The sequence below is a fragment of the Peromyscus maniculatus genome, chromosome 10 (assembly GCF_049852395.1).
Source record: "Peromyscus maniculatus bairdii isolate BWxNUB_F1_BW_parent chromosome 10, HU_Pman_BW_mat_3.1, whole genome shotgun sequence".
Taxonomy (NCBI): Eukaryota; Metazoa; Chordata; class Mammalia; order Rodentia; family Cricetidae; genus Peromyscus; species Peromyscus maniculatus.
In genome coordinates, this window is record NC_134861.1 from 4,097,338 (window position 1) to 4,121,635 (window position 24,298).

The 24,298-nt window shown below is 42.8% G+C and overlaps 1 protein-coding gene across 4 annotated transcripts in view; it reads right to left on the bottom strand.

The window, feature by feature from the left end:
* Positions 1–24,298, bottom strand: part of Htt (huntingtin) — a 131,804-nt gene that overhangs the window by 21,677 nt on the left and 85,829 nt on the right. For all 4 annotated transcript variants that reach the window (XR_013043097.1, XM_016004012.3, XM_016004014.3 and 1 more), the window contains 12 exons: positions 19,851–20,058; positions 14,687–14,828; positions 12,490–12,669; positions 12,198–12,374; positions 11,873–11,949; positions 10,282–10,420; positions 9,346–9,468; positions 6,518–6,731; positions 5,365–5,510; positions 4,005–4,182; positions 2,945–3,040; positions 254–441 (listed from right to left, as the gene is read on the bottom strand). Coding sequence is in view for 3 of the 4 variants with exons in the window: in XM_016004012.3 (XP_015859498.1) it covers positions 254–441; positions 2,945–3,040; positions 4,005–4,182; positions 5,365–5,510; positions 6,518–6,731; positions 9,346–9,468; positions 10,282–10,420; positions 11,873–11,949; positions 12,198–12,374; positions 12,490–12,669; positions 14,687–14,828; positions 19,851–20,058 (1,868 nt within the window). In the remaining variant the exon portion in view is untranslated. The remainder of the gene's footprint in view (positions 1–253; positions 442–2,944; positions 3,041–4,004; positions 4,183–5,364; positions 5,511–6,517; positions 6,732–9,345; positions 9,469–10,281; positions 10,421–11,872; positions 11,950–12,197; positions 12,375–12,489; positions 12,670–14,686; positions 14,829–19,850; positions 20,059–24,298) is intronic.

Here is a 24,298-nt window from a genome sequence, read left to right on the forward strand (position 1 = left end):
ATTTAAGAATACATACACACACACACACACACACACACACACACACACACACACACACACACACACAATTAAATTATAATCTCAAATAGAAAACAAAACAAAAGCCAAGGGTTGGAAATGTACCATAGTGGTAGGGCATGCACAAGATTCCAGCCCCTGTCCCCCTGCTCCTGAATCCTCCCCAAAGACTCTACTTCAGTCTTAGGATCACCCCACTCTTATCCCCTTTCAGCAAAGGAGTGACTGGACTTACCAGAGGGGGCACACGCGTATAGCTGTTGACTAGGGGGAGACGTGCCAGACTGATGACAATATTCTTTAGCACTGATGTGAGAAATGAAGGCAGGGTGCTGTTCCTCTTGTGGCCCAAGGCCAGCACTGACTGCAGGGATTCCACCATCTCTGCCACTATCTCGCAGGCCGAAGTGATGTACCTGGGATCTGCACAGGCAATGGTGACCAAGAGGGCAGTGTCGTCAAACACACTGCAACCCTGCCACCCTTCCTCTGTATGCCCATGGAGAAGAGAGTACCAGGCCTATCAACCCCTGTCCAGTCTACCAAGACTTTGGGCTGCTCACTTAGGACCTCTTGAGGATGCATCCAACCCCTGCAATTCTTTTCATTTCTGTGGGGAATAAAGTAATAGTCTTGAACCTGAGTTTCAGCCTTGGATGGATGGAAATTTTAGAGGCAGAGTGATGATGAAAATTTCAGAGCCAATCTGTCCTGTCAGGGTCTTGAGGGCAGGAACTGTTCATAGTACCTCAGTCTTGATACAGCATAGAATTAAAAAAACCACTTGTTTAGTGGGTAAAGTGGACAGTTACCCTTTGTTGTCCATGAGATTCAACAATTTAGGCAACTTCCTAGTATAGAAAAAGGATTCTTATTGAGCTTAAGGAATTAAGCCCCAAGCTAAAAGAAATAATGCATATCAGACTGACTTTAAGTAGTACCAACCAGGATGGGAGAGATGGCTGAGCAGTTAAGAGCACTGGTTGCTCTTTCAGAGGACCTGAGTTCAATCCCTAGCACCCACATGGTAGCTCCTAACTATCTATAACTCTACTCCCATGGGATCCGGCACTTTCTTCTGGCCTCCTTGGGCAATGCATACATGTGGTGCAGGCATACATGCAGAAAACACCCTCACACATAAAATTAAACAAACAAAAAGGACTAACCAGAGGTGATTTAAAAAACTTAATAAAACCTGAGTTACTTCTGACCAGAATTTCATTAACTGACCTCAAGAGAGACACAGAGGATGAGCAAAATTACATCAGCCTGAATTAAGTCATCTCCTGCCACTGGGCCAGGCTGCCCACTCTCATGATGGTGGGCGATTGCCCCAGAGCTTCACATGGCCTGGCTTTCTTACCTACATCTTACCATTACAACAGAAGCACAGAATAGCCTGAGTTGCTGCTCAGCTAAAAAAACCCAAAAAACCTCAAGCTGTGAGGTAGAGGTCTCCTCACTTTGCAGGTATCATAACTCAATTGCAGGAACTGTAGAGGCTCAAGACAGAAACAAAGTGAAAACTCAGCATATACTAAAATGGCATTGCTTATGGGCCACAATTTTGGAACAGGAGCTGGAAGACTACAGACAAAGAAGCTCTGTCTATAAGTAGCCCCATCTTTTAAAATGGTTTCTCTTGGGGGCTGGAGAGATGGCTCAGAGGTTAAGAGCACTGGCTGTTCTTCCAGAGGTCCTGAGTTCAATCCCCAGCAACCACATGGTGGCTCACAACCATCTATAATGAGATCTGGTGCCCTCTTCTGGCTTGTAGACAGAACACTGTATGTGTAATAAATAAATAAATCTTTAAAAAAAAAATGGTTTCTCTCACTATACAGCTCAGGATGGACTCAAATTCATGACCCTCATACTATGGCCTCCTTAGTGCTACATCATGACAGGCTCGTGTCACGATGCTGGGCTGTGAGTAGGCTTTTCTCTATACCTATGATTACAAAGGCATATTTCTGGAGCCATAGAGCAGGGCGAAGGCTCCTGGCCATCTAAGGAAAGATAAACATTCAATGACACCTGCCTTCCCACCTGTGGGAGAGGGGCTGCAGCTGTAGATAATAATAAAATACCACCACATGCAGCTATAGGTAGCATTCCTACCATTTGAGCCTCTGGGGTCAAGGAACTGAAATGAACTAGAAGCCTGGAGGTTAGGAGGCAAGGATTCAGTTGGTCAAATTATGCTTTGCTTTTCCACAACTGTCACAGTAAGACAGCTACCCTAGAATCAATGAGGAAGACAATGTATGTGCCTAAGTCTAGAACAGTTTTAAATGATGGTGATTTCAGGGTTTTTTTGTTTGTTTGTTTTTGTTTTTCAAAGTAATGGCAGCATCTACCACTTAGGAGGTTGAGGCAGGAAAGTCATGAATTCACTGCCAGCCTGGGCTACAGAGGAACACACTGTCACAAAACATACAAGTCACCAAATGCCACCAAAAGAGAGGAAACAGTCATTAAGGTTACAATATATCATGTGAATATCTACACTAACTTAAAATTCCTTAGTTATTTATTCAAAATTTAATACACACCTGCCAGTCCCTTACAACAGGTCAAGCACTAATTTTGGGAGCACAAAGAAAACATATTCTTCACCCTAAAGTAGGCGTCATGTGCTAAGTGCTGAGGACTAAGATGGGAGGCTTCCCAGAGAAGAGGTGCAAATCTAGGTTGTGGGGAAAGATGCAGGATAACTGGACCAAATGGTTGGGGAAAATGGCATGAAAAGACAGGAATGTGTATGCCTCTACGGTCAGAAAACCCTTAACTCTCTGGATGAGCCCTAGAGGACAGCAAGAGAAATAGGTCTCCCCGAGCCCACAGCACCACTTCACGCTTCTTTTGTGAATGAATTTGAAGGCTCCAGAGAAACACAGAAAACACGGGTCCTAAGACTTACTTTGCATGTTTGAGTCTACTTCGTCCTTTCCGATGGCCCTTGGAGTATCTGACCTGCTTTCTGGGCCGAGAAGCTGGTCCCCGGGCTGCACTGCAACTGAATCACAGCAGAACGTACACTTTAACCTTCTTTCTACTTAAGTCTTCATACCTGTGCAGCCTTATAAAAACTTATGATGACAGCTATGTCAACTGAGGGCTACATTTTTGGAGCTAATTTCAGTAAAACCAAAAAGCACTGGCTAACACTAAAAGCAGGTACCAGCGTGTTGGCTGATCGTGAACACACACGGACTCGTGCTTCCATGTTCAGGCTTCCAAGTGCACTGTCCACCATCTCCGCCCTGAGAGTTTTTTATCAGACTATTCACAACTCAATACTGCTAAAAGAATCACTATGCCCAAGAAGCTTAGCTTTTTAAAATTAATCCCTGGATCTTTGTTTCCAAGTTGACTACAAATGCACAGATGAAAACAATTTAAACAATGAAAGATCAAAACATCACTCTATAATGTTTAATTTGAAAACATAAAACTTCAAAACATCCTCTAACATGTAAACTATAATGTCCAATTTTTAAAAATTTTTAGCTAATGACCCTTGTTGAGGACACTGCTCCTTGAAAAGAATGAATCCCTTTTATTTTACAACATATTAGCATTACAATGCAGTATGCAAGCACACACTTCAACTCTAACAGAAGTCATCTATTGAATGTAATCTTGTTAATCTTAGGACTAAGAACATCAAATAGTCAACTAAGACTAAAGATCAAAGGGATAAAACTTAAAAAATATTTTTTAAAAACTGGAACTCAAAATCTAAACAAACAACTAGAAAAGTAAATTCCAGTTAAGCTCCAATATAACGTCAAGGTTTTGGGGTGGACAGATGGGGCCTTCTGAAGGCAGCACCTATAATCCATCTGTTCCACCCCAAGTCCTTACTGGTTCTTGGAAAATAGGAGACAAGAAGGAAAAATGTTAATGACTGACATGTATTGCTGATTACCAGTTTAGATTCATGAAGACAAGAAAGTTACTCATAGACAAGGACTTACTGGCTTCCAGGATGAATCGCACACAATGGATGAGGGAGCAGGCATGGGTCACATACTCTGGGGAGGACAGCACCCCCCAGAGCCCAGGCACCTGTAGTGCCAGGCAGCAGCAGTCTAGGCCGGCTTGGAGGTCCAGACTCAGTGGGATCTGCTCATGGATCAAATGCCACGACAAGGCCTAAAAGGAAAGCACTGTGTTAGAATGCTCACCCAGTATTCTGTGTCTCAGGGACCTCTAGGGAAGCAGTACCATTAAAAGCTATGGGAGACCATGGAAAGATGGACCAGAAGGATGGCTCTGACCCAGGTTTCTAGGTGGTCGTGCCTAGCTTTCTTAATATTTAGTCCTGGTCCAGCTATGCTCCAAAGTCCCAGCCTTACCTCTGTCAGAATACCCAACTACCTCAGATACCTTTTTCCTTTAGAACCATGGGTGCCTAGAGAAACTTGTCCTGAGCCACAGAGCCTCTGGTTAGAGGCTTTTCTCAAGGGCTCCAGTAACAGAATTTTTTTTTTAAATCTCAGGTACAAAGCTGAGTTTGGGAGTATTATTTATGACTAGTGAAGCTCTCTGAGCTTCTTTCCCTGTGTGTGAAATGGGAACAGAGAGTTCACCCTGTAGAGCTGTTGTGGAAACCAAGTACCATGACACTGTCTGTGCAGCTCAGGCTATGACTCAGTACTTTACACATACATTTGCTTTCCAGTCTTCTCCACGGGGCTAAGACAAGCTGAAGACTACCTAACTCAGCCTGGTTCAGCTGGGGCCTCTGTAGCATACATCCTCGGGAGACTTTCTTTTCTTAGTGTAAGGTGTCAACCCTTGCTCAGGATGGGCAGCACAGCTCTGGCACAGGTGAGGCTCTTTTCCAGAAGTCACATGGCAATGTGACAAAACTGCAGTGCATATGTACGCATACTGTGAGGGGCCAAGTGTTCAATTTCCCTCGGGTGAAATGCCAAGTTACTGCCCAACTTAAAACACAACAGTGCCTAGATTGTAATTAGGATCCACATTAGGATTGTAGTGTGGGGACAAGAGGATGTCTTACAGACCTCCCTGGTTCCCTGTGGGTGGCGTGGTGAGGGTGAAAGACTCAGTACAGTCAGGTGAATCAGACTTCAATAACAGGCATTCCTTTCCTGCCTGAGGTTTATTGAAACAGGGTCTGGCTATGTACCCAGGCACATCCTTACAAGCCGGAAACCCACAATTCTCCTGCCTCTGCCTCCAAAGTAGCTGGGCTAACAGGTGTGCACAACCATACTCAGTCACCTGTTGGTTTTCAAGGACTTTCATCTTCCTGCTACTCACATATCCTATCCTCACAGAGGCACAGCATTTCAGAGCTGCTCTTACCTCAAGTGTCATTACCACGAACTTCACTGTGTCCTCCTCTTTTTCAGGGGGAAGGTGCAAATGAGCAGGCACTTTGGAGACCACCACCAGGTATTGTGCCAGGGCACGGGCAAGTATGGTCAGAGACTGGTATGATGTAGCATCGCCTGAAACATGAGACTGGCATAAGTAACTGTGAGCATAGGCCCTTCCCCTCCAGAAGCCTTCACAGGGCTATGTGGATTTAAAGATGCAAAGACCAAGAAAGCACATATGTACCCGTATGTGTTGCATACGACCTAAACTCAGGTTTGCCCTGAGTCTAAGCCAGTGTTCCTGAAGGGCTTAGAGCCCTAACTATCTATGTCCAAGAATAGCCAAGAAACAAAGAAAGAAGTTTAGAGCTAAGGATCTGGTGCAGTTTCTCAGTTACTTTTGTCAGCCTTCCATGTTTTAGATCAATAGCCCTGAAAGCACTGTGCTGTATCCATCTGTAATACTTTTTGAAATTATGACAATTTGGGATTAGAGAGATAGTTCAGTAGTTGAGAGATGGGCTGCTCTTCCAGAGGACCTACATTCAATCCCCAGCTGCCACACAGAGGCTCACAACCACCTCTAACTCCATTCCCATGAGATCTGATGCCAACTTCTGGCTCCATGGGCACTGCATGCATGTGGTGCAGACATATATGCAGGTAAAACACCTATCCACACAAAATAAAATAATTAAAAAACTAAGATAATTTGAGCTGAGAAAATGGTTCAGTGGATAAAGCATTTGCTACACAGCATGAGGACTTGAGTTTGGAATCCCATTACTCATGTAAAAACCAGTTGTGGGGTGTGTACCTGTAACCTCAGCTGAGACAGGAGGATCCCAGAGGCTTGTTGGTAATTGAATCTAGCAGAGATGGCAACTCTAGGTTCAGTGAGAGACCCTGTCTTCCTCTGGCTTGCACATTCTGCTACCACCATTCCCATCGCCCCAGAGAGACACACATACACACACACACACACACACACACACACACACAGAGAGAGAGAGAGAGAGAGAGAGAGAGAGAGAGAGAGAGAGAGAGAGAGAGAGAGAGAGAGAAAGACAGAGACAGAGACAGACAGACAGACACACACACAGACAGATAAACATCTAAAGGAACCATATTTAAATTACCAAGCAGATCATTCAACTTGCTCCAGTAGGCTGTGGGCTCTGTAGGCAGGAAAGGCTGGAAGACTTGATGGACAGCAGGAAGCTGCTGAACAACACTGGTCACCCGGTCCAGAATCACCCCACGGGCTGCTTCAAAAAGGGGACTCTTCTGGCCAGTAGCAATCTCACTCATGCCAAGGCTTAAGCAGGGAGCCAAAAGGCTTAGGTTGAACTCCTGGTTCAGAACATTACAGGCCAGACAAATAACAGCAAAAATGGTAAGCTTTCCTTCGGGCTGCAATACACATAGCTAATGTAATAAGCATTTGTTTCTGAGATAATCCAGACTAGAGCACTGTAAGGAATGCTTGTGAGAATATTCTAGAGACACGGACACTCAAGCTCCTTACTTTTTGCCATGGGAGACTCTCTGCACCACACTGTCACTCCGACAGCAAGAAGGCTATCACCAGTTGAGCCCTTGGACCTTGTATCTGTAGAACTATCAGTCAAAACAATCCTCTTTTCCTTATGAAGCAGCTTGCCTCAAGTTATTTGTTACAGTAGTAAAAGTAGGAAAATACACTCTAGAAAAGCTCTTAGTTAGAATATAAATAAATAAAAGAAAAAAAAATAAAACTAAGTTGAATTCTCTATTAAAAAAGTATATCCTATATTATATACATTAAAAAATAAATATATCAACAATTCCATTTAACATATGTTCAGTAAATATTTCTAGTCTCTTTGTCGTACTTGAATTTTAAAGTAGTATTTTTATTTTTATGATCTTATATTTCTCTGAAATAATTCTAGAATGATAAACTTTAATTGATATAAACTGTGTACCAAGGCTAATTAATGTGCCAAGCATTGCTGAAGCCTGAGAAGGCATCACATCATCTGGAACAAGGGAAGGTGATCTTATGCATGACAATTATCTGCTTGGAAAATCAGCAATTCACATGACAAAACTTTTAAATTTTATTTATTCATTTATTTATTTGGAGATAGGGTCTCACTGTATAGCCCTGGCTGGCCAGGATATAGACCAGCAGGCCCACAGACCGAGATCCTCCTAGCTCTGCCTCCCAAGTGTTGGAATTAAGGGCATGTGCCCTGGCCTCATATGATAGTTTTTATTATGTTTTGTCAACCTTTTAGTCATTTAAGGAATTAGGGGGAGGACAACAATTTTTCAAGTAGAACATCAAGCTTTAATATTAAAAACCTGTATTTCATCATTAGTACTCCCAAATCAAACATTCCTATGATCACAAGCTAGAACTTTCAGTTGTTAATAGCCTACTTAGCAACTTGGAAAATCTAACCCACTGGTCCTGTATAAGAGTTGCCATGGTAATGGTGTCTCTTCACAGCAATAGAAAGCCTAACTAAGACAAAGGGGTTATTAAAGATCAATTTCCAGAATATAATGAACACATGATCCACTTTCTTGCAGTCATGAAATGAGTAATGATGGACTGACTATAGCCTATGGCCACATATTTTCTTTAAGTGCATGAAAGATGGAGTTAAAACAGCTTTCCTCTTTAGGATTCCAATTCCGTTGAAATAGCATCCTATTCACATTCCATGGGCTGGCTATTCTGGAGTATAGCTTTCACGTGCCATTTTTTTGTTAGAGCCTCCCATGTGCTTTACCTATACTGTCCTTGCTAGATTCAAGTCTCCCATATGCTGCCATACATTAATCACACAAAGATGAGACAAATTGTCCTGGATAGTTTTATGTCAACTTGACATAAGCTAAAGTCATCTGAGAGGAGAGAACCTCGATTAAGAAAATGGCTTCCATAAGACTGGGTTGTGGGCAGGCCTATTGGGAATTTTCTTTTCTTTCTTTCTGTTTTTCCCCCATCCCAGGAAGCTGCTATTTTTATTTTATTGATTGATTGATTGAGTGGTTTTTCAAGACAGGGTTTCTCTGTTTAGTTCTTGCTGTTCTGGAACATACTCTGTAGCCCAAGCTGGCCTCGAACTCAGAGATCTGCCTGGCTCTGCCTCCCGAGTTCTGGGATTAAAGGTGTGCGCCACCAACTGCCAGGCTATTTTTATTATTTTTAATTGTGTGTAGGATATGTATATGTGAGTACAGGGACTGGTGGAGGCCAACGGTGTAAGATCCTCTGGAGCTGGAGTTACAGCAGTTGTAAGCCACCTGATGTGGGTGCTGCGACTTGAACTTGAGTCCTCTATAAGAGCACTATATATCCTTAACTGCTGAGCCATCTCTCTATCCCCTCTAATGCTAGAGCTAGTAGAATTTCTTTTTTAGAATTTATCAAGAGGTAGTTTTATTTATAGAAAGTTTTTTTTTAAACAGCACATTCAAATAATTTATTAGATAAGCCAATTCAGATGATTTTTTTTTGTTGTTGAAGAAACATTGGTAGTTGGTGTATTTCATTCCATGTAGGTTGTTGACTTTATCGTCATAAAGTTTCTAATGACCATTATTATCTTTTTAAGTCTGGAATGTATAGGAAGGTTACTTTACTTCTTTCATTCTTGCTTGTGTTTTGTGTCCATACCGCCCCCCCCCCCCCCCCGGCGCCACTGCGTGCAATCAGTCTTATTAGAATCTCATCAGATTGGATTATTCTTAAACAATCTGTATGCCAAATAAATTTTTTCTTCAGACTTACGTAGCTTCTTTCAATATGGACTACAATGTGGAAGTACAAGTCAAATAAACCCTTCCTTCCCCAGCTTGCTTTTTGGTCATGATCTGTCATTGCAGCAATAGAAACCCTAACTAAGGCACAAGTAAAATTCAGAAAGACAAGCAGAGCTGGGGATTCCCTGGCCACCCACTGTTGCCCTACCGAGCTCATCATGAAGTCATTCATGTCTTCAGCAGGGATGCGATTCACCAACTCTGCACCTTCCAGCAGCGCAGAATCTGATTTGGTCCAACACTGGGATCTTACAAGCTGGAGGTACCAGTCCTGGAAAGAAGAAAAAGAAAAGGGAATGTGATTGGGTAGGCGCTCTGGCTGCTCCTCTGGGCTGTGACTATAGCATCGGGACCCTGGCTGGCTGTACAGCTATCAGACACCCTGGGCTTACAGCTCACAAGTCTTTTCTCTGCTGTTCTGTGCCGGAAGGCCTCTTCTTTTCCACCTGTGTAACTTCCAGCAGTCCTCGCAAACTCAGCAAAGTTCTGAGGGTTAGCAGCCTTTCCTCATCCGTTCCTTAGATACTGCACCTACACTCTACTGAAGTGTGCACCTCCCTCATCTTCCTCAGCAGCCAGAGCAAGCCTGGGGCAAATGTATGCTTTCTTCCATGAGCTGCAGGTTTCTAAAATCGAATCTCCTCTCCCCCAGGCCCTAACAGTCTCAAGTATGAATGGTGAAGGTGACAACACGTGATACCTGGTGGCAGTAGGTACAGCGCTTCACAGCAGGCAGAAGGTTCAGCGGGAGGGAGTCTGGCCACGTTTGTCAGCATGTGCTGGACAGTATCTGCAGTCATAGGCCCTGGGCCACAACCAACTTCTCTTGACTTGCCATCTAGCCACCTGCCCCTGACTCCACACTCCTCCACCAGAGTTACACATCATCACTCCTTTTCTCATCAGGACCTCAAGGCCTCCATATTCCACATGGGCTCGAATCCCCAAGCAGAGTTGCTAATGACCTGAGCTGAGGGTCAGGGGCCCTGTGTGTACTGACACCTACCCTTACTCTCATTCTAGACAGAGCCTGTCTTGTCTCCACATGGTCCCTGGCCATCACACGTAGAAACAGGACACTTACTTTGTCTGGACTCACTGTTTCCAGAGATGTGTGCCCATCCCCATCCAGTGGGTGGGAAGTGACTGGGGGCAAGGGGCTAAGTGAGTCCTGCACGGTAGAGAGTCGGAACCTGTCCAGCAGGGAATAGAGCCTTTGGTGTCTGAAACACAAACGAGACCACAGAGCAGTTTGCGCTTGAGCTTGAAACCTCAATTTTGCAAAGATGGGTCCTAGAAACATGTAACACCAATGAACAGAAGTAGCTTCTTAAAACAAGATACAACATGTTGTGAACTTTCCCTTCAACATTCTGATGCACCCTTAGGCCCTAGTTACTTCAAATTACCATAATTTATACCTCGGTGATATTTTCTAGATTTCATTTATGCTCAACATTCCATTAGGCAATGTACTATGTAACAGCTAACAAAGTTATTCTATTCTTTCTTTTCTTGACAGTACTGGAGATTGAACTTAGGGGCTTGTGCATACTAGACAAGTGCTTTTCCACTGAGCTATATATCCCTAGCAATGTATTTGTAATATATGCAAAACAGATAAAGTTTTCTAAGATCCAAGTGAACAAACTATTTAATTCTCCATAATGACACAATTTATTCCATTAGGAATGTCATTTCACAAAAGAGTCATTCCATTTGGTCCAAAGTATTGTTGTTATAATCTTCTTCATCTTGGTGTATGTCTGTGTCTATAGTCAAACACAATGACAATTTGCTCTCTTACCATCTGAAGCCAACACGATACTTCACATGTCAAATGACATCATGTGGCTCTGAAGACTGAAAAACCATCCAGACTATACTCTGTCCCATTAAGAAACATCACCATAAAAACCCTCTGAAGACTAAAATTGTGATAGAATCACCCTCTCTGAGGTGCATGTGTGTGTGCTCCCACCCCGATCTGCAGTGGAAGAGAACAGATAAAAGCTTTTCTTAATTTATCTTATAGTCAAGGAACTATGCTCACGCTACAGGTGGAAATGTTTCTAATAAAGGATTCTAAAGACTTTCAAACAATTAAGTAAATGAATACCTATAAAGAGATGGCACTTAACAAGACATAAATATAATGTGCACATGCCAAGAGCCAGGTAGTGCTCTCAGATTGAATCCTTCTAACCGAGCTATTAGGTTCTGTGTTTATTCTCATTCATCAAGAGTCCAGGAGCAGGGACAACAAACACACTTCTATCCCTTCAACAGCCATAGGGTTCAGGAGTTTGATGGCCACTTCTTCGTGTCCACTAGCATGAGACTCTTGTTTGACATTTAAAAAGCCTTTTCTCTCTCCTGCTCGCGCTCTCACTCTGGCTCTCCCTTTCTCTCTTTGGTTTTTCAAGACAAGGTTTCTCTGTAGTTTTGGTGCTTGTCCTGGATCTCGCTCTGTAGAACAGGCTGGCCTTGAACTCACAGAGATCTGCCTGGCTCTGCCTCCTGAGTGCTGGGATGAAGGTGTGTGCCACCACCGCCCAGCTAGAAAGCCTTTTCTATTGTAATACTGCTACAGTGAACTAACCTACATAGAACACTAATTCCTTTGCCTGTCTATTTGTTCCTGTACATACCTGAGTCTTTATACCCCCACTTACCTTTGTGCAAGCCCACTGTTCTGGAGGTGCTCCTGGATTCTGTTCAGTTCCTCCACTGGCAACTGGGCCATGCTGCTCTACACAGACAAGAACACATTAGGGATTTTGTGACATATGACCTCATACCCACTTTAAAAGGATAAACTGGCATGCACAGTGCATCTATCTGGTAAGAGCAGACTAGAAGCAGCTGGTCAAACACACAAATAACAAACATGGATACATGCTGCTATCAGTGAACAATCAAGACTAGGTCCATAGGTCCACAGACTAAATGTTTTGATTGTCTTGCTAAGTTTTTATATAAATCACCATCTTTCAGTACCTGTAAATTTGCAGCCAAAAGCATTTCTACCCGGCGACATGCCAGAGTGTCGACCATGCGAGCCAGCGCACGGAAGGGAGTGCCCAGGAGCCTGTCCACATACAGCGTGAGCACAGCACCAGACTGGCTGAGATGGATGCCTTCCAAGCACTGAAGTGTTTTCTTCAGAGTGGTTGGCTAATGTTGAGAAAGAACAAGAATTTATTTTTCTCAGACTGGTAATTGCTGCTGACAAAATTCCAGTACTCCATTTTTAAGGCAGAGAAAGCAAACTGGCAGGCTAAAGACTTACAGTTGAAAGATTTTCACAACGAGACTGAATTGCCTGGATGAAAAGGCCACTAGCCGCAGAATTACGATGAATGGCACTAATAAAGTCTTGTACTGGAGGCTCATGGGAAAGGCTGATCAGATCTTGAATGTGATTCACAATGAGCCACGTTAAGTGTTCTGAGTCATGGAGATTCTGACACTAGAAAAGATATAATAAAAGATTTACTTCAAGTAGACAAGGAGGCTAAAAGAGTAAGAAAAAACAAATTCCAAATATAAACTTTGCTTCAGTAAAGACAGTGAGTGTCTAAGTACAAGTAAAGGAGAGAGGGGAAGGAAACAGGGCCCTGCACCTGCGCTCTCATGTGGTCAAGACCACAGGAAGCCAAGCTTCAGTGGCAATCAATGTCCAGCTCCCAGAGACACTAGCAAATGGCTCCACATCAGAATCAACAAGTCAACAGGTGGCTGCCCAGGGGGCAAGGTGGGCAGTCTGGCCTGGAGCTTGCATGCATGGGAACAAAGGAAGCCCCATGTTGCATTAACTGAGCTTGATATCAGGCTGCAGGCCAGCCTAGCATGGGCTGCTCCACAACCACTCTATCTCTAATGGTTAGTGGAGAAAATAGCTACTAACTGCCACAGAGCTGACAAAATTCCTGAATCAAGAACTAGATCTCCCTAGTACATGGGAGAAATTTCACTTGAAACTTAAAATAAATAAATAAATAACACCCACAGTTAAAAAACCACATGTAGCATTTCCCTCTTAATTCACAATCCTAGACAAAAGTCAAACTTGATCAATTGACATCTGGTTAATGATAATATTTTCCATTTGGAACTATTTGATAATATTAACTTATGAAATCATTCTTATACTTTTGCGAAAAACACCATTATATCATATTATTTCTCAAAAGTGGAACAAAATATAAAAACCTTTTCAATATTGGGAATGTCAAGTAAAAAGTGAATATTAAGGTGTACATCATGGCACACGCCTACAATCCTAACACTCAGGAGGTTGAGGTGGGAGGATTATGAACATGTAGGCTGTTCTGTAGAGCGCACTGGCTCAAAAACACACAGTGAACATTAGTAAAATGTCAACACCATAAGACTGCCTCTACTCACAGCTGGCTCAAGTATGTTTTTTCCTCTGGTTCAGACTTTTTTGTTTGTTTATCTGTTTGTTTTTTGAGACAGGATTTCTTTGTGTAACAGCTCTGGCTGTCCTGAACCAGCTTTGTAGACTAGGCTGGCCTTGAACTCAGAGATCCACCTGCCTCTGCCTCCTGAGTACTGGGATTAAAGGTATGCACCACCACTGCCTGTCTGGTTCAGACTTTTAAAACCATGACAGCAATGTATATGTGATACCAAGTTTGTTTAAAAAAAAAAAAAAAAAAAGCATCAAATCCAGATTAAAATGAAATTGTAATTTATTTTAAACCAATATGATTATAGAAGACTTGTTTTCATAAATCAAACAGGTGATGTTAATTTTTAAGTTAAAAATTACACAAAAGTGATTCTTTTTAAAAAGTGGTAGTCAAGGCCAGGCGGTGGTGGCGTACGCCTTTAATCCCAGCACTCGGGAGGCAGAGACAGGTGGATCTCTGTGAGTTCGAGGCCAGCCTGGGCTACCAAGTGAGATCCAGGAAAGGCGCAAAGCCACACGGAGAAACCCTGTCTCGAAAAACCAAAAAAAAAAAAAAAAAAAAAATCTATTTTGAAATCCAACAATAAACATTTAACACCTTTCCTACAAAATAACTGGAAAAAAAGTTAGCCAAAACCTCACACCAGTCAGTGCATTTAGCTTTGTTAAAATCATGTAGTGTTTGCTGGGCATGGTGGTACACATCTTTAATCCAAGCACTCAGGAGATAGAAGGAGGGTTATGGTCTCTCTGAGTTTGAGACTAGCCAGGTCTCCACTGTGAGTTTCAAGCCAGCCTGAACTATACCTTGAGACAAAAAACTGCCCAGCTTTATGCCAGACACTAAGTTCCTGGGAAGGTAATAAACTAGTGATGTCTGAATGAAAGCCTTTGAAGATCAACTTAGAAATTTAAGAGAAGATGAGCCAGGCTATTCTAATTAAACCCCAGAGTAAATCAAACATTGGTACCTCTCCTCAGGTGAATGTACCTGTGGGGCAGTGAACAGTCTCCTCCCGTATCAACCCTCAGGGACATTTATCACACTTACAACATAATCACAGAAGAGAATAAGGGCTCCTCTTCGCACTATTTCTCTATTGCACATTCCAAGCTGAGCTGCTGCGCCAGAATCCTCCTCTTCACTAGACATCTGGGGGTTAAGTGACTTCGTGCAGGACAGACTGTGCCTTCTACAAGGAGCACAAGATGCAATGAGGATGTGTCTGGGACAGCAGTAAGTTTACACACACAATACTGAACATGGCTATGCTTGATTTTTCTTCTCAAACCCACAGGTTATTCCAAACATTGCTACATCAGACTGGTGTTGTGTTTAAGCACCTCAGACTTCTGTTCCTAGAAAACACTACAGGACACAAGAGGGTTTAGTGGACAGATGATTACAGTGCTTGACTGACGAGCAAAATCCACTATAAAGCTCCAATTCCAATTAGCATGTGCATTCTAGAACTCCTATTGGCCATGTTTGATAATGGAGCAGTTGTCTTTAAACTCCACAGGTTCTACAAACACTGTCAGGCATCAGAGAAGAGCCCCACTCCACACTTCCCTGCTCATTAGCAAACACATTACTGAGCAGGTCCCAGCAGTGGAACTACTGTCTAAAGTGTTTCTTCCCCACTAAAGCTGTTACTCAGCACTCCTTTCTCCGTGCGTCTTTTTTCTTTCTAAATAGATCCCTGGAGACTCTGGATTATAGCCAAATATTTAAAACGCGATGTCTGACACACTCCCACCCTACCCTTCTGGCTTTTGTTCAGTCTCGGTAAGGATAGAGTTCTTAAGAGGGCAAGCACATTTGAAATATGTTGACCAATCCTGTAACTCCTCAGGACTAAAAGACAACTGATAAAATATTCTATAGGATAAAGTTTTGTTAAAGCAGCCAAACATTTCTGCTCTTCAACTAGTGAATGGATGAGCAAACTAGTGCATCTACAATAGGCAAGTGCAAGGAATAGATCACAGATTACTACTACCACAGGAATAAACTTTAAACACATGGTCCTGGTGAATAACCAGATGCAGAGTTCATTTCCATAGAATTCTGCTCTGGGCACAGAGAATGCATGGATCAGTACTTATCATGGACAGGAGGAGGGATGGCCAAAAGGCCAAGAGGGAAGTGCCTGGGATGATGGTACTGTTTGTATCTGACTACAGATGAACAGAAAGTATTTTACTAGGTATCTTATGTCAGTTAAGGACAGAACACCTGCCCTTTCTCAGTTGGAGATTTGTAACTTACACTCACAGCTACAAGCAGAGCAAAAAACTTCTGAAGGGTAATAGGTGGAATTTGCAATTAAGAAATTAGGAGACACAGTTATAGTTTAAATATGAAATGGTCTCAATTGGAATATAACAGCAAACATACAAAGAGACAGATATTAATCAAATCATCACACAAATAATGCTCAACTATGGCTTTGCCACTTGCCACTGAAGAGCAGAAGCTACCTAGGCGCAGATCTCAAGATCTAACCAAATGAAAAAAAGCCAGAAGAGGCTCCTCTGAAGAACACTTCGATGAGAACCCAGAAGTGATGGCCTTCTCATTTTAATACATGGAATGGGTGTGTGTGTGTGTGTAGCGGGGAATAAACTGTAATTTCAGAGCTGGAGAGATGCCTTAGTAGTTAAGAGCATTTGCTGCTCTTCCAGAAGACCTGGATTCAATTCCAAGCACCACATGGCAGCTCACAACTGCCTGTAACTCCAGTCCCTAGGGATCTGACACCCTCACACAGACATACATGCAGGGAAAACACCAACACACATAAAATAAAAATAAATAAATAAATAAAAAAGAAACTATAATTTCAACTTTGAAAGACTCCCAATAACTACACTACAATAAAACCAATTTTGGGGGCCAAATCCCACACTCACCAACTCAAGAAATGCCTCTTCAGTACCCTCAAATCTGTAGCCCTTTTGGATAACTGGGACCATTATTTCTATCATTAGAGACCCCCTCTCGAGCTGGCAAGATGGCTCCGCAAGTAAAAGCACTCATTGCACAAGCCTGACAACCTGAGTTTGATTCTTGTATTCCACAATGGATGGAGAGGACTGGCTCCTCAGAGTTGTCCTCTGACCTCCACACGTGGGCTAATGCAGGCAGGCACACACACACAGACACACACACACACACACTCATGTGCACAGGCACACACACCACAAATAAAAGTGAAGAGACAATGTCTATGACTCCAATTCTTATAACTCTGAGTCCCCCTATAGTAGCCTCCTCCTAAGAGCTGTCTCCAACTGCTGTCTCCTCCATCATCCTTTCCTCTTAGTTTTTATTGAAAATGTCAAACCAACAGAAAAGTTGAAAGAACAATTTAACATACAGCCCTATGCCTTTTGCCTACATTCAACTATTAATATTTGTCACCTTTGAGTTCATGTACACACTTTGCACATGCAACTCAGTACATGCTACATACTCAACATGAACACACACTACACACTCACATGAAACTCTATTACACAGTCTGAATATTTGCACAAGCAAGCTTCTTTGGCTGCACATGGAAGATTGATTCTAGAGTACATTTCACTACAAACACTACAGCAGTTATCTTCTGAACATGCTTATAGCTACAAATCCACCACTCACACCAAGCTCATCCTTACATTTCCAACTACCCAATAATGATTATTCTAGCAATCTTATATTCAGATCCAGAATACAATCAAAGATTCTAAAGTAAATTCACCCGTCCTATTAATTTTCTTTTAGTTAACGTAACACTTTTATCTTTTAAGACAAACGTTTCAGTGTGTCCAGTGAGCATCTTGGTAGAAGATGGCCTCTACCATCAGCTAAAGGTGATCTCCTCTTATACAAACAATAGCATGGCTTTTAATCCTCAACACTATTGCTCATTAATGGGGTGAGCAGATATTGCTAAGAACTATGGTTTAGAGCAGGTTGGAGTCATTCTTACTTCCTCCTGCCTTCTCTGCTCACCCACAATTAACTTAGGCTCCACACCCTGTATCTTACCCAGCACAACACATTCTTAGGAGTCCATTAGACTCTCCTGAGAACTTAGTGCACACAAGTTCTCAGGCTCCAATTCTTTTTGGTTTTTAAGTCTTTAAACAAATTATATACATGCACTGCAGTGTGCCTATTGATGCCAGAGAGTCTTAGGGATTGAACTCAAGTCATTAGGCTTAGCAGCAAGCACCTTTAGTCAGAGCTGGCAGTTTTGTTTTGTTTTGTTTTGTTTTTAAGACAAGTTTTTACTGTGTGGCCCTGGTCCAGAACTTGCTATGTAGACCAGATTGGCCTTGAATTCAGAGGTTTACCTGCCTCTGCCTCCTGAGGTTTGAGATTATAGACATAACTCCAACACATCCAGCTCTGAGCTTCAATTTGTAGCTACCACCCCCATCAAAGAAGCTTCTTTTACAACAAATGGAGACAATCATAGAAAACCACAACTGGACACAATGCAGAGAGAGAGATCAATGGATTGTGGGGGAGCCTAGTCCCACTGGATATATCTACATTACAGCTCCTGCATCAGTGGCTCAGGGAAAACTATGGAAGAGGAGGCAGAAAGATTGTAAGAGCCAGAATACTGGAAAGTCTGATGTGAAGCAGTCTAAGAGAGAAATAGATGCATAAACAAGACCACAACAAAGGCAGTACCCATAGATATATTAATGTGAATGGGGGAAATTTCACAGGATCTCATCCCTAGACAAAGAACTAAAGGTAGCTAATAACTGCTGGGAAAAGAATTAGTCTTTCCCAGGGGTGAGCTCCCTTATTGGTTGTCCAATACAGAGTAGTCAACCTTGAATCCATATATACACAAAAAACAAAATTGGACACAATAGGCTGTGTTTATATATACTTGTGCATATACATACATACATACATACATACATACATACATACGTATATTTATGTAACAAATATAATCTAAGAAAAAGAAACTATGAATGTAAGAATAGGAGTGAACAGAGGGGGCTTGAGGGAGGGTAGTTAGAAGCGGGGAAGTGATGTGATTCTATTTCAATTTAAAAACATTTTTTTAAATAAAAAATAAACAGGAAAAATGCATAAGAAGAAAGAAGAAAGGCAGGCCCACTGGTGGTGCTGAGACACCCCTGTGCTCAGAGCAGTCTATGGAGCAGCAGCATTGATAGCAGCAGGGGCTTGGAACAGAGACACATTTCTAACCCCTAGCAAGCTTCCTGCACTGAAATGTTGTAAACAGCTTCAAGGCTGATTTACATGTGCATTTACGAATCAGAGAGCTAGGCTTCCTGTCCTAGGCCTTACAATGCTCAGTTACTGTGTCAGGTCTAAGAGGTCCTCTGACCATTTCAAATGATGCTGAGGGTGCCGCCTCAAGTGATCCCACGTGGGGGCAGAAAGTAGCATTTCTATTTCCTTTGCAGACACCATTACAAGGAGCACATAGCAGATAGGCAATAATGGTCCCAACAGGGATATGTAAAAGGTGGGTCCGGATGAGAGCCCCTGGTCTCCTTTCACCAAGCTGAGGAGCAAACCTCACATATACTCTCCCTTAAGGGAGTTTTTCCTCCACCAAGGCTCATAAGCTGTCCTGAAACTACACTGAGGACTGACTCATCAGGGCTCACAGCTTTTTACTTCCAAACATGTTCAGATATTTGAGTGAGTAAGTACCTGGACACTAAGATTTAAGCCTAAAAAAACCTTTGCAAAAAAGAGGGCCACCCACAACCAGAAAACAGTCTATCTGAATAATAAAAATAAATTAATAAAATACTTCCAATCAGTTTCGAAATTTGCTAAATAATTTCTTCATTATCTAAGAATACCCAGAACACATTTAATCATAACAAAGTTAAGACATTGCAACATGTCTGGCTGTGGAACCAATGAAAGCCATAGGACGTAGCAGGAGGGATAGAGCCTGACAAGCAGAGCCCACACGATGGAACAGTGTCAAAGAGTTTGTCAAAGAAAAGCACAGTGAAAAAGCAGCTGCTTAGTTTGAATGCCTGTAGCCAGACCACATTTCCCTACAAAACAGTACCCAAGAAAGAAAGATTAATATGAAGCCAAAATTTTACAAAGCCTCATGAAGAATGAAAAACAAAAATGCCCTCATAGCAGCCAAGCCTCAGGCCAAACATGGCTGGTGCCTGGGCCTGGGAAGCTGTGTACCTACTTGGGTGTCTGCTGCACCTCTGCCCACCATCGGTGGTCAGTGTGGTTGATGAGCAGTAGGATCTGACACCAGAGCAGTACCAGGGCTGGGTGCGTGGGCACCATGGATCGCACCCGTGCATTCAGGCTCTCTAGAGTATAGAAGCTGCCTTCACAGCCATCACTGGTGAAGAGTCTAGTGGCAGCTGCTGTGATTCTCCGGAACATTCCTAGAACCCAACAAAAATAAGTAAAACAGATTATGGAGAACGCTTCTACTGTTCATCATGATCCAGTACCAGGTAGCTAGTCATAGTACTTTTCCACACTTATGTGTTTACAGCACTTGGCACTTTGAGAATTGTGACTTTTGTGTGTGTGCATGTGCTCATGTGTATGTGTGGGTGCACGTGTATGCCTGCGTACATATGTGTTGAAGTCAGAGGTTGATGTAGGGTCAATATTGCTTCTCCACTTACTTTTTGAGACAAAGTCTCTTACTGAACCTCAGCTCAGCTCAGCCAGTCTGATTAGACAGACTGGCTGCCAGTGCGCCCTACAGATCTTGATATCTACAGCTGTCTGCTTGGATTACAGAAGCCCGGCCTGGCTTTTACACAGGTGCTGAGAACCCAAGCTCAGGTCCTCAGACTGCACAGCAAGCACTTCACAGATAAGCCTTTTCCCCAGATCCAAACTCTTAACTTTTCTAACCAGAGACAGACACTACACTTATTAAGTCAGATCACTTTATGCCCCTCTGCTGATTGGCATTGCCTCATTCTCTAGGAGCCAGGAAACAGCTGCTGCAGAAGCCTGAGCACAGCTGGCCAGAGAGAACCAGCCAACAAAGGGGAAAAGGGTTCAGGCCACAGCTGGGACAACACAGAACTGAGCCACAGCCAGCAGACAAAATGGATCCTACAACTCTTTGGGTGGCTGAGAATCAAGGGATAGAAACACAGAGGCTGCAGGAGCAAACAGACAACTGTCAAGAGAGCTAAACATATCTTCATAAAAATATAGCTGATTTATCTCAACCCTGTCTGTTTTTTTGGTTTTTCGAGACAGGGTTTCTCTGTGTAGCTTTGCACCTTTCCTGGGACTCATTTGGTAGCCCAGGCTGGCCTCGAACTCACAGAGATCCGCCTGCCTCTGCCTCCCGAGTGCTGGGATTAAAGGCGTGCGCCACCACCGCCCGCCCTCAACCCTATCTTGAGACTAACCAAATACCCAAACACAGTAGTTCTGCTACCTAGTGTCACAGAAACAAGAGAAAACAAACACTGGTGAGCAGGACCCAGCAGAGACATCTGCCATCCAAAGAAGGCAAGAGAAAGCTCTTCAGGTATCAGATCAAAACCAATCCATTGACTGGACTGGAAATATTAAATGACCAACATACTGAAAACAATCTACTACTCATAGACAGGCACACTTTCTTGACTTTAAATTTGCTACAGTGGTCAGTGAAGCATAAATCAAAAGATCTTTAAGGGCCAGAGCAGTGGCTCAGTGGGTAAAATCCCTTGCTACCCAGTCTGGTGACTGATTTCCATCCCCAGAACCCATGTAAAATGTGAGGTGTGGTGGTGTGCGTCTAATTCCTACAGCAAGATGGGAGACAGAGACTGGGGGGCTGGTGAAAAGCTCTTGTTGGCAGTGGAAGGCAGAAACAAGAGCCTGCCTCAGAACAAGGTGGAAAGAGAGAGGACTCCTGAGAAGTTGCCCTCTAACCTCCATATACACACCCTAGCACGCACATGACCTTTCTCTGTCTGCCTCTGTCACTCTCTCCTATACACACAAAACAAATAAGTAAATAAATCTTCAGATAACAAGCAACACCTTTAAAAAGAAAAAAAAATCAGCATTAGGAAGTAAAACAATTTGAAACTAGCATCCACTATCAAAATTAAATTCTGGCACACTATTGTGCCAAGGATGCCAGCAAATAAGGGAGGCAGTTCATGCAATGCCTCTTTCTCCATGGCTCACCTGGGAAGCCTGCTTTCCTCACTGCCCTGTTTTGAACTCCATTTCTCTTGTCTGTTCTTTGTACTCCAAAGGCTGGTTCTGCTGCATACTTCAAGTGAGCTTACCAGGCACTCTCAGAAATTGTTTATCAATACACTGCTCATACATCTTCCTAGGTCAGTGGTTGTGTACCACCCTCCCCACTGGCTGGACCAGAGCCCAGTATAGACAGGTCAGAATATAAGTCCTGTTGAATGAAGGCTAAGGAGAGTAACTACCTTTTACTCTAAGGTATGTACATAAAATGCACATACTTAAATGCATATAGAAGGGGCTGGAGAGATGGCTCAGAGGTTAAGAGCACTGGCTGCTTTTCTGGAGGTTCTGAGTTCAATTTCCAGCAACCACATGGTGGCTCACAACCATCTATAGTGGGATCTGATGCCCTCTTCTGGCATAAAGTCATACATGCAGATAAAGCACTCATACATAAAATAAATAAATCTTTAAAAAAAAATGCACACAGAAATTCAAAGATAGAAAACACCTTCTAACTGAAGACACACCCTGCTTCTACTTCCTATCACTTCTGGCTTGGGTTCTAGAAGTTCCACAGTCCCAACTGATAAGCTGTTTTCACTGGAAACATTAAGTTCCTCTATTAAGTTCCTCTATTAAGTTCCTCACCTGTTTCTCTTCCTTTCACAAAGCAACCCTCACCCTCAAGGGAAGGCCGCCCAAGCTGGTCAAAGCAGCCATAAGCTCATTACTGCCTACAGGAATTATGGAAGGTCAATTAGCATACTTTGGAGGCTCAGACCTCCATGGCAAGAGGCCAATATTCTGCCACATGAAATGAGTCCATCAGAGAGCAAAGCCAAGACAGAAAACACAGCTGAGACATGGAAATATGCCATAGGGTGTGGGAGCCCGTTCTGGGGTTCCTCGTGGCTTTACCCAGCAGGTCCGAATAGAGGATGATCAGGACCACGGGCCTGAGTGCAGGTGTCTGAGATGGCCTGCACTTGGCTGTGCTGGGGGAGGAGGTCTTTTGCTCCACCCCCTTGGCGTCTCTATAAAAACCCTGGGCCAGAGACAGTCGTGGCCCGTTGGAATAGGTTCCAGGCCCTCTCGAGGCTATCCTTTATTTTCTGTTTATCTCCACAAGATTCTCTGCTATAAATCCTTCTATCTAATATTTCCTGCTGCTCGCACTCAAGAAAACTCTGGGAAGCTGTGGGGGTGGTGGGTAAACGCCCCACAATAGGGCAACAGGATGAAATCTGCTCCCACCCCCAATTAAACAAGCAAGTGTTATTATTATTATTATTATTATTATTATTATTATTATTATTATTATTATTTGTGTTTAGGCCTGCCTCAAACTCTCTATGTAACTGAGGATGACTTAAACTTCTAATTCTCCTGCTTCCTGGTTGCTGGGATTACAGCCAAGTACTGAGATTACAGGTATGTATCAACATGCTTAAGTTAAGCAGGGATCAAAACCAGGGTTGTGTATGTGCTTGGTTTTTGTATGTAGCTCCAATGGACCTACATTCCCAACATGAGTCTTTAGGTTTTGTCTGATTTTTACATTTATTTGTTACTGGTGAGGGAGTGCACATGTGCCATAGCATGTATGTGGAGGTCAAAGAATAACTTGAAGTCATTGATTCTCTCCTACTATGTGGATGTTGTCAGGGTTGATTGTAAACACCTGCATGTACTAAGTCATCTTAATGGCCTCCAATTATTTTTTATTGTGGTAAAATACATAAAATTTACCACCTTGATAATTTTTAAACATACAGCTTTGGTATTAAATGCATTTATGTTATGCAACATCACCATCTATTTATAATTCTTTTCATCTTGTAAAACCGAAACTCTAAAGTCATTAAATCCCTCCCCTTAGCAACTACCATTCTGGTCTCTGAGTATCTTATACAAATAAAACACAGTGTCTGTCTTTTTGTGTCTGGCTTATTTTGTTTAACGCAATGTCTTCAAGGGTCATCTATGTTGGCTTTTTGATTTTACTTTATGTACGAGTGTTTTGTCTGCATGTATGTTTGTGCACCTTGTACACGCCTGGTGCTGGTGAAGTCTAGAAGAGGGCATCAGATCTCCTGGAACTGGAGTTACAGATGATTGTGAGCCTCTACGATATACTGGGAAGCAAAGGTGGGCCCTCTGCAAGAATACAAAATACTCTTCACTGCTAAGATATCTCAATTATCCCATGTTGTTTCTTATGGCAGAATTGTTTCACTTTTTCAGACTGAAAAATATTCCATGCACAAACACATTTGTCTCTATAACTATGTACATGCCATATTTGGCTTATCAACCGGCCCACCAATAGATGCCAGAGTTGCTTCTACATCTTAGCTACATAATGAATGCTACCTTCCAAGCACTCTGCTCCCATTCTTTCAGATATCTGCCTATCAATGGAATCGCTGGACCGTAAGTATCAGGTTCGCTCCT